The sequence below is a fragment of the Dreissena polymorpha genome, chromosome 11 (genome assembly GCF_020536995.1).
Source record: "Dreissena polymorpha isolate Duluth1 chromosome 11, UMN_Dpol_1.0, whole genome shotgun sequence".
Taxonomy (NCBI): domain Eukaryota; kingdom Metazoa; phylum Mollusca; class Bivalvia; order Myida; family Dreissenidae; genus Dreissena; species Dreissena polymorpha.
In genome coordinates, this window is record NC_068365.1 from 6,779,834 (window position 1) to 6,791,374 (window position 11,541).

At 33.2% G+C, this 11,541-nt stretch overlaps 1 protein-coding gene across 1 annotated transcript in view; it reads right to left on the reverse strand.

The window, feature by feature from the left end:
* Positions 1-1,509: 1,509 nt before the first annotated feature.
* Positions 1,510-11,541, reverse strand: part of LOC127850787 (baculoviral IAP repeat-containing protein 7-like) — an 11,618-nt gene continuing 1,586 nt past the window's right edge. Inside the window, exons 2-11 of the mRNA XM_052384098.1 lie at positions 6,965-7,022; positions 6,105-6,241; positions 5,746-5,860; positions 5,358-5,515; positions 4,962-5,031; positions 4,261-4,404; positions 3,923-4,098; positions 3,398-3,566; positions 2,869-2,994; positions 1,510-2,521 (exon numbers count right to left, since the gene is read on the reverse strand). Of these exons, the coding sequence (XP_052240058.1) occupies positions 2,331-2,521; positions 2,869-2,994; positions 3,398-3,566; positions 3,923-4,098; positions 4,261-4,404; positions 4,962-5,031; positions 5,358-5,515; positions 5,746-5,860; positions 6,105-6,241; positions 6,965-7,019 (1,341 nt within the window). The 5' untranslated portion in view covers positions 7,020-7,022 and the 3' untranslated portion in view covers positions 1,510-2,330. The remainder of the gene's footprint in view (positions 2,522-2,868; positions 2,995-3,397; positions 3,567-3,922; positions 4,099-4,260; positions 4,405-4,961; positions 5,032-5,357; positions 5,516-5,745; positions 5,861-6,104; positions 6,242-6,964; positions 7,023-11,541) is intronic.

Here is an 11,541-nt window from a genome sequence, read left to right on the forward strand (position 1 = left end):
TCATAAAAATTGGAACATCGATGATAATTACCATCAATATTTCGAAATAAAAAGGTATTTCAAAAATACTTATAATTTTCACACTGGCCAAATTCTAAAATATGTATATCTCCGCCTGAATCTACCATCGATTGTTCGTAGATTTTTGCATTAGTGACTAATAGCTCGAATATTCAAATACGACCTCCGGCTGTTGCAATGGCTTTCCGAACGTCTCCGATGTTTTATGATTTGACGCATGTTGCCTTTCAATGACGGTTGAATATGTAAGTCGAAATATAAATCCAAATGCAGCCATTTCAATATGTAGAATTGAACCATACTTAATTTGCCAAACAACATTTCAATATATTATATTATGCTATTTGGTGTGAGTATGGTTACCGACTAAATTTATTGTATAGTTCAAGTAAATGGGAATAAAAGGTTTACGCAATAAAAGGTAGTTGACGTGAAAAGAAAATAATATATTGACATTGTTTACATTCATTTAGCAATACCCTTACCAGAAAAATATCATACATTCTCAACGTGAGCAGAAAGTAAAGCTCGAGGTATGGCCGTTTTATACTAGAAAATTGAGTTTACATTTTACCTACATTTATTTTCTGAATAAATGTTTTTTCCATAATATTATTTTCGAACGCTTTACAAATCGCAATAACAAAACTTCATCAAGATGTTTTCCTTTCGTCAAAAGTACTTGCGAACGACACGGTGAAACATACACAAATCATGACGATGGAATCTCGCCTAGATTCATACACAAATTGGCCATTAGACCTACCCCAGAAACCGGAACAACTTGCGAAGGCAGGAATATTTTTACACAGGTAAACGAGTTTTCCTTTAAACTAATGTATGTAGCACAATTGCAAGTGAGTAGGCTTAATTGCAGTTGTACGTTTAAGATTTACTTGATATTTTATTGATATAATTTACTTTAAAAAGTGTTAATGCAAGCCTTATATGAACTTCTTATTGACTGTAATACATTCGTTTGTTGTCAAACAATAATTTACACGTTTCGAGATGCCGCCATTCTCAATGCTTAGTTTATCCGTTATCTCTTATTTTCGTAAGAAGATTTTGCGTTTACAGTTGATACGCTCATTTGATGCATGGTCATTTTCATATGCTTGAAAGTGAAATGAAATATAAACAAATACACAAATAACGATTTCAAATCGTTGAGATTGCAACAATATTTGAATAAACCATCATCACGTGGTGAGTAAGGCGGTAGGGATTTGATATGACACCTCTCTAATCTCCACGCGGATGTTGGTGTTTTAGAATAAAGACCTTATTTAACGCAATCTTAAAAAGAGTATCACATAAGTTTTCAGTGTCATAAACGTCATTCAAGTTCATACCTAAATGCATGTGAATAATTCATATTATACATCGTAACATTTGTCCACCTAGTTGAGTATATACTTTACACACTTTCATTGTGATATATTTATTCTGTGTTACATTTCTATGTTTACACATATTTCTTCGAAGATTTTAATTACTGCTTAAAATAGTTAATGCACTACGATATACAAGCACATGTGTATGAATAATATTAAACATGCGGTAATACAGAATACGATCGTTTCATAAAAACAAATTAACGAAACAGAGTAAGAACAATTGACACCCCACGCAGAAATCAAAACTATGAATTTGGAAATATACAATTATGTTGCATAATATATCGCTATCATGCATGGTAAGAAAACGAGAGTGCATGTGATAAAACAACTTACAGTGAATTCAGATGATGTTTACATGTTAACAGTAACTGGTCACAACAAATAACACACCCATTATAAAATGACTTTAACCTTTTACCTTAATGCGCGCATATATACATATGCAAAAACTTTCAAAAGGACGTACATGCATACATTTGATGCGTATATTTGTCTGCTTTAATTAAATGAAATAAACAACAAATAATGATGACAACTGGTATAAACGTTTTGTGCATAAGACTCGAATTCCATTCTAATTATACCATATTGGAATCTAAGAGCATACATTCTTGTTAACAATATGCCAATTGTATGAGTCGAAATGCTTCCAAAATGAATCGTGTTTTTTTGTCATAGGAAACCGCATATATATATATTTATATATGATCATGCCATCAAAGCAAAACATCAAGAATCATATCTCATATGTGCGAATTATTTTCCTTATCGGTATGTTACAGTCTGGACATCTATCACTGTGTTGTACGCAGTCCAAACAGTACTTGTGATGTGTACATGGGGTGCATGCGTTCACTCGGTTGATGTGGCATGAATTGCTAAGAAGCATGCTCTTTAATCATTTGATCATCCCATATATGTGCGAATCCTTTCCTCAATCGGTCTGCCACAGTCTGGACATATATCGCTGTGTTTTGCGCAGTCCAGGCAGTATTTGTGATGTGTGCAGGGTAGAAACAATGCGTTCACGTGGTTGTTATGGCATAAATGGCAAAGAAGCATGCTCTTTAATCGTTGATTTTGTTCCAATAACTCTCCTGAAAATAAATGTGCGATTAATTTGTTGGAATCATTCACATTATTTGTGCCTTAAACATTTGAGATACAATAAGCATAATATTTAAATACCATCAAAAAGCCCTGGAAGCAAAAATATAAAACATCATATTCGGATTGCTTTTTTTTTATTCATCACAACTACAGAGCTGACTATTGTTTCTGTGAAATTTTGGATTAATTGTATGCATGATTGCATAATGACATATAACTAGTGAGTCATTAGTTATGTGTCATTACGCAATCATGCATACAATTACTAGTTACTTGTCCTATACAGAGATAAGAGATTACAATGTACTATTTATTTATGCGAATGATTTCAAACCTGCCGAGGGTATTCCTCCTGGATCTGGTGGTTCTTGGGTATTCTCGTTCTGGTTTTCAAGTAGCTTTCTCTCATTCATTACCTCAAGACGAGTTATGATATCATCAACATTTGGCTCATTAGTGGCTGCAAAGCATGATTTATATTGTTAATAAACCTTTATTAAAAACAGTTGATTACCATTAGCATCAATTGCATCGTTGGGTAGAAGTATCAATTACTTAGTTGCGTAGATTGTGGGGATAACACGTGTGAAAAGTGTTATTTGCGTTAATTAATTTTGTCATCAGTTAAATGCATTATGTTAAATCGTAAAATCCTAACAATGATATTATTTTCTAAAACGATCTATTAACAGTGTCATACCAAAATGACTCATATTGGCACAAACAATATACCATTGAGAAAAAAACCCATACAGTATTACTAACAATCAGGATAACGTGCGTGATAAAACTAGCTCTCCATTGCAGAATATTACTAGACAGTAATACACTCAACTAATGGAATAAGGAAATTAAACACATACCTTGTTGTACCAGTTCCAGAACTGCGACTTTTACATCGTCAATTGGGAAACCCATGCCCAATATTAGCAGTTCGCGATTTTGTCTGACTATGCGTTCAACATTAACGTTTTCAGTCGTGGAAGCAGCCATCGCCACGCTCACGTCATCATGATGATATGATCCATGTTCCTGTAAAAAGATAAGATATGATTTCGACCGTTACATCTAAAATCGCCATGTTAACAAGCTTGTTAAGAAGCAAATTATATGTGTTTGTCTCATAGAACTTTTTTTCTATCGTAATTTTTGACATAATATATTTATTTCAGTATTGAGACGCTTTTTGAGGGGAGGTGGATTTAATCATCAATTTATCTGTGCTTTATTAAAAGTCATACGTCTTCATATATTGTTTTTTTGTGAATTTTGGTCTAAACAAAACCAATCAACACAGATTAGCACAAAATTGAATTTAGGGCCGACATTTCTATTCACTAAATCTTCCACACAACCTAAATATGTGAGAAGTTACATCAGCAACTAACCCTCAGGGCCTGGTCAGCAGAAAGTTGGATTAGGTTGATAAATTCTTCGCCCTTAATGTCTCTGGCATAAGGACAAGCCGGAAACCATCGACAGTGTTCTATCCAAGGATCATCTCCTGGTTCCCATTTTCTCAACCCGCCGTCACAGGCAAAACAGCGGCAATGGTCATCAACACCTTATAATTAATAAAAAAAACATAAATATTTAACACAGGACTTGCATAAAATTCTAGCAAAAACAATCTTTTCGGAATGCCACGTATACCAGTTTTTAAATGGTCAAAGTTGTTTGACGTTTAATGCAAAATTATATCGATAGTTTACCGAGATGTTTTTACCTGTGTAGTACATTCCTGCACCTGCCAACTGTTCTGGTCTCTGGTATAAATGTAAGGGCCAGTATGTGAATGTATTCAGTCGAGCAGACAGCTCGCGGAACCGCTCGTGTTTGGCTCTGTAGTTTGTAACGGTGTGACCTCTAACTGCCAATGTATTTAAAGATGTATATAATTCGTTTGCCTTTTTTATTGAAATAATAAGATTGTAACATTAACTAAATATGGTAATGAAAACACAAAGTAAAACGCATCGTAAGGAGTTCAGTGAGTACAAAATATAATTAAGTTTATGCACACATCTTATTATTGTATACATGATGGCAGATAATAAAGACCGGTAAATGTCAATTTGTAAAAAGATTATGTGAAAAATAAATAAGTTTTGGTTCATATTCAATCTATTTATGTATATATCGAAGAGATAATTACTATTTTGTATTGGGCATTGTAGTTTAGTCATACATATTGATTCTAATTGGGATAATTAGTAAAGGTTTCCCTTTTTAATCATTACGTCATGAGACATTTCTTAAAATAAATGTCAACTACCTAATCGTTTAGAAATGTCCCAGTGTTAAAAAAGATCTGTCAGGGGTCCTGACTTAATGTCCAGTACTCCTTCAAAGTATCGGGTATAGCCTCGCCCTTTGATTAAAAATAAAACAATTCTAATTATTTTTGAATAATATTCCACATAGCACCTTGTTGTCGTTCGTACAGGTCGCGTTGTCTTCGTCTGATATCTTCAGGATCCTGATGTACGAATCTTTGCTATAATATATTTGAATAGTTTCATCATTTTAATCATGCGTCAGTAAGCTGGAAATTAACGTTACATTGTGAATATAGTGACTATGGTTTGCATTTTTTTTTTGTTATATACATGCAACGAATATAGGTATCTAATCACATTGACATCTAGGCAAACGTAAAAAAATATACGAAATGCAATAAGACGTTATTTAGCGAAACTTACATTACTTCCTGAAGCAATGATTAGACAAATATTTTGTAAAACACAAATGTGTACATTATGCAAAGATCATTATAATACGGTACATTGAAAGCAGGGACGATCACTATAGGGAGATTGTTACCTTATATGTTTCTAACGCTTCCCGACTTCCAAAGAGGTCAAGTATGTAGGGACAGTTCGACGAATGTTTCGCGTGCTCGAGCAGTGGATTGTCCATGTCAGAGAAGTCTTTCAGGCCGATACCGCAGTCGAAACATCGTACAAGGTCGAAGCTGTGACCTGGAATGAACAGAATTATTTTAATACAAGGATACATGCACAATTGACTGAAAATCCAAAAATATATCCATACACTAAAGTATGACCCACTCCGCACTCACGCTGCTAATTTCTAGTATAACTTACATTATATTGATATATTGATTACCTATTAATAAACACGTAAGAGTATCGACACGTCTGAATATGGTTTCTTTTTTTTAAATACGATGTTAAATTTACTGCAATACCCGTGTAAAAGAATCCAGCTTCGCATAGTTTACTCGGGCTTGGTTCTACCAACGGCCATCCACGGTATGATTCCAATCTGTTTTTAAAATGCTCGAAATCTGGATATTTGGCGATCTGATATAAAAAATAATAAAATACATTTTTTTGTATAGGATACCGATATTAGAAAAAGTAGGTACCTATACCAATATCGTATTTTGGTCTTCTTGTTCCGTTTAGATTATTAAGCATATTACTTCAAACGAGTTCTTAAGAGATTAATAATGAATTCCTAAGCAATCAATCAATAGACTGACTGTCTAAAAAAGGTAAATATCAAAATCTAAAACATTTTACTTATTAAAATATGTTCTTATACCTTCCATATCAGGTTATTTCTATGTTCGAGTCCTGCTGTTTCTGTCTGCGTTGTTCTACCACGGTCATTGTATTCCGTAAACTTAGGGGTTTCATTCTCTCGGTCATCACTGACTTGAACAGGGAATTTCGATTCATCTGAATCGTAAAGAATGAAATCAGAATATCGAGAATCTAAAGAGAACGCGCATTTCCCCAAATCATCTGATACTTTTGAATCAAATGATGTCGATCCGGAAAACCAATTCAACTTTAAATGATGCGCACACTATTAAATGTGTTATATATTGTTTTATTTTGTGTGTGCGCACACATCATAGTTTCACCATATAGTAATACATACATTCATGTTACATACATAGAAGGTCATAAACACATACTTGAAGGGTTTGTTTAAACATAGTTGTAATCAACATACATATATAACATGTATGTTTCAAATTATTTTCTTTTTACACAAAAAAGTATTTTTTTACTTCATGAATTAAAGTTGCATATGTTTGTGTATACACATACATGCAGTTGTAATCGTACACTTATGTATAACATATATGTTTCCCTTGTTTTTACAAAAAAACACAACATTCATTTACTTATAAAATAACAACGTTTAACCTGTATGCATGCGTATCTTCTTTCTAAAAATAATATGCACATATGAAAGATTGCATTATTTATAATACAATTATAATGATAGTAATACAAATGTTAAAAATGAAATCTGTACCTTTTATCAATATTGTCATCGTCGTTGTAAATATGATCCCTGGAGTAACAAATTAGAGGTATAAATGTTTAACCGCTTAAAAAACGAATATCTGGTAAGTAAGGACACCTTTGTGTACGTATGTGGAACGTTACCTTGTACATCAGTGAAATTTCCGACCTCTATTGACGACCCGTTTTCGTTCTTCATGGACTGCATATAAATAAAGTTTGTTTTACTGCAAGTCCTTTTCTAATGAAACATATTTTAAGACTGACAATCGATAAATGCTCAACATAACTCCTGCGATATATTTATGGCGATGCGGTTAGAGACTTAACTGTTTTCATCATGATTGCGACATTTTACGTCATTTCTAAAAACAAAACAAAAAAACTTCATGCTGATGTCATTGAGAATTAACGTTTCGGTAAAGGGACATTTTCACAGATTTTCTTATACATGTATTAAATGTTATTAATAAATGTGCATCCAAAATATATAGTATTTAGAATAACCATTACTAAATATATTAGAAAACAATGTTTCACTGGGCAAAATTTAAAGCTCTGCAGTTGAGCATTCAGACGTTAGAGTTTCGACCCATGATTGTTATAAATAACCGCTGGGATTCCAACATTTTAATTATCTTATTTGTGTGTGGGGAATCTTTGGGATCCCACACACTAAACACGCGGTATGCTAGGTTTACCGTGTCAATTTGTTTGGTAAAATGTAAGTTCCTTTAATCTTGAAAACGTATTATAACAACGAAATTTCAATATATGTGCGTATGTTGTATGCACGCAAACTGATTTATACGGAATAACCTGTAGCTTACACGTGTTTAAATATAGCATGTTCTATTAATACCATTGATGCTGAGAAAGCTTCCCATTTACAACATTGAATTTAACTACTATTTCTGCATTTAACATACACTACAAATCCATGCATATTTTCTAAACTTTTAGTCCATTTTTGATGGTTAATTTTTAGGGCAAATATTTTACTTTTCCTTGATTTTCTTAAACTGTGTTTATTTCATTCTATGACCCTTAATTTCCAATAATTTTATTCAGCTCAAATTTTCATGTAAATATTTTGGCGGCCATCTTGGATTTCAAAATGGCCGCCACGGAAAATGGTAGCACGGCAGAAATCTTCTCATAACTTGGACATTTATGCGTATAAAATGACCATAAAGGTGTCAAAATGTTCCTTAGACATCGTACATTATTTCTATAAATAACCCATTTAAATGCACTCTTTTGCATATAAATGGATATATAAATGATTGAAAAATCATAACATTTTTAAGGAAAAAACCCAGCGAAGACATCTGTTCAAGCTTATTTCTGATGATTTGGAGGGTCAAATACTATTGGAATCAAAGAAACTAGACTAACATATCTAGATAGATGTGTACTGGGCATAAGATACATCTCATTACACAAGATATAATACAAAGCAGACTGTAATCTCGGAAGTTGGGATCGAGGTGCGGATAATGGCTTAAAGTGATATTGTGGGCATCTAACAGTGTATAGGTGTCTATCGCAACCGTTGTTTATTTTTGGTGTTTTCACTTCATATACACGTATATTTGTTAATGAAGCATCAACATACTAAAACAATATCCCGGAAAGAAAAAAATAGTGCATTTGAATATCAACCGTACTTTCGTTTGACAACTGATCATGCATGTACCATGTGAACCTTAATTTAGTTTTATTGCAGATTCGTTCATACGACACAAAGACACAATTTTGTTTTACGGACCATTTCGGCTTAGAGGACTGGGTGAGTCATGTAAAATATCGTATACAAAATATATTGTTAATAAACAACTGGTAGCAAGATGAGTTGCAGATAATTGGTCAGTAACCACATTTTAACTAACTCTTTTGCCCTGTTAATTCTTTTCAGCTCTATTCAACAGTGAAAAATGCCCACTTTAATACATAATTAATCATGATAAATTCCTCATAGTTTTATTATCCCTTGTTTGATTTTGAATATGAATATGTGTCCCTTTTAAGAATGTATATACAAGAAAATGTCAAAATGCATTATTCTTTCATCAAAAAAATTGCCATAACATCTTTAAGAAGTATCTATATGAGTACAATTGAGACAAGATTAGTAATATGCTAAATGAACTTTGAAAGAAAGGTACGTCTTTACTTCAGTTCCTCTTAACTTTGTTATATTTATTTCTAAAACATGCTCTCAAATTAGATCTCTGGGCCTGAGCCAGAGATATGGATCAGCCTACTGAGGGGAGACTTGCATACAGCTCCCAGAATACGATTCCATTTACCTCTATAGGACTGGATCAGACACAGGAACACCAGAATAGGAAAATTAAGGATATCACATTGCTCAAATACTGTCTGGCTGCACCAGAGCTGGCAAAGATTTCAGAAGAAAAAGACACCATGATTGGCAATACAGCTACATCCTCAAAAAAAGCATCAACAGTTAAATACCCTTAAAATATATTGTATTGATAACGAGCCATGAGCTCTTAATGTGCAGACTAGTTTTCATCTATAGATCAAAGTAGTACAAACATTGAACCAATATGAAAATTCACTTTAGGAACTTATGTTGCATGTATGTTTAAGCAGTCCTCATTACCAGTACATTTACACAACTCAGTACATGTATAATTGTTTTGTCAACATGTGCACCTTCTTGCACATTTGCTGATACCACAGCTACAGTTCACTAGCTGTCAGTGTGCTAGAGTGTCAGTTGCAGCGGAATCAAAAGACAAAACAGGCCGCACTTTATTATCAGACTCTTCCCGACCACACTTCAATGGGTCTAAATAAACTGGGTCGACACTTCTATCATGATTCCAACCATTAGCTTGCAATTGGGCACGCAATATGTGTTTATACCAAGTTCCATATGTTGGTGGAATTTTATCAATCCTGTAACAGATGATAATCCCAGAAAGGTTTTCCAACGAATTTCACCAGGACTCAAGTTTGGACGGCTAAAAGAGCACAAATACCTCATACATTCATTCACTACATCAGGTGATGGTAAATCACCCTCTCCGAGTCGAGCTATTACATCGAGAGCTTCATCAGAACAAGACAAAAGACATTTAGTGCAGTTGTATTGCCTACTCCGTGGATATGACCTTTTGTGTCTGAACTGGTGAGTGTATGCATAGCTGGTAATGCTTTTGCTTTCTTTTCACCTATTGCGTTGTAAATGTTGGTTATAGAAATTAATCTCCTCGAGTCCTTATGGCCAGTCAATATCCCTGGTAATGTCCCTAATATATCATGTCTTCTCAGTAAAAGAATAAAACAATCTATGTGTTGGCTGAAGAAATCAACAGAAAATCCATTTGTTTACAATTTCTACAGCACGAATGATCATGAGTGTGTCTGCCTCTTCCTGTGGACTTACTGGTGTGGTTGGATTAACTTCATTATTGTTTGACCGAACACCTTCCCTTGTTACTGTCACTTTTCTTTCATTGGAATTGTTAAAAAGTTGTTCAGCCAAGTACAGTGTTAATGTGTCTTTTGTTTTTCTACTGGACATCAATAATTAAGTTATTAACCAATTTGTGTCTTACCGTTCACAGTATCGACCAGACAGAGATAAAACTCTAGTTTACATATTGTTAATCAACACAATACAAGTTTTTCAAAAGCATGTATACCTAGTTTTCCATTTCAGTGACATTTGACACTCCAAATTAACTACAAAATATTGTAGAAATACTATTTCTTATACTGTTATATCGTTTAATTTCAATTATATAAATATCTTATTTATTTCATATAAAAATAATTTATTAAATCACAATAAGTACATATAATTATTCTACAGTGTATTATTAACAATAAGACACCTTTTTGGACATTTCATACCAACAAATGTCCAAGTTGAGAGAGTTTTTCTGTTTTGTGACCAAATTTCGAGGCGGCCATTTTGATATTAAAGATGGTCGCCAAATCACTGACATTCAAATTTGACACAGAAATGTTGCTAAGTGTCCCGTGTGCATTTTGACACCTTTATGGTCCTTTTATACCCACAAATGTCCAAGTTATGAGTGTTTTTCTGTTATTTTACCAATTTTCTTGGCGGCCATATTGAAATTCAAGATGGCCGCCAAATCAATAACATTGAAATTTGACACGAAAATGTTAAACAGTCTATAATGAGCATTTTGACACCATTTCGGCCATTTTATAGCCACAAATGTCAAAGTAACGAGCGTTTTACAATTGTGCTACCAATTTCCGTGGCGGCCATTTTGAAATCCAATATGGCTTCCAAAATATTGACATGAAAATTTGAGCTTGATATAATTATTTGACCTTACATGTCATAGAATGATAAAAACCCAGTTTTAAAATATCTAGGAAAAGTAAAATCTGGTTTACCATTTCAAACCGACTATTTATATAATATTATCAGATAACAAAAGGAATACTGTAATTCAACATATTATAAAACGAAAATCGCACTTTAAAATGTTTTAAATCAAATTCGACTTACTTTTCACTTTGCATCAACGCTTGACATGTCTTTTCCAAGTTCTGTTAATTATATCTTATCCGTTTTGCAATTTACTGTTCTTGTAATAATGTCCTGATGTAAAAAGTGTATTCAAATAAAGAAATCATAACGCGTTCTACAGGTTAACAAATACATTTAAATTATTTTCTGCCAAGTTTCAAATTTAACTCAGATC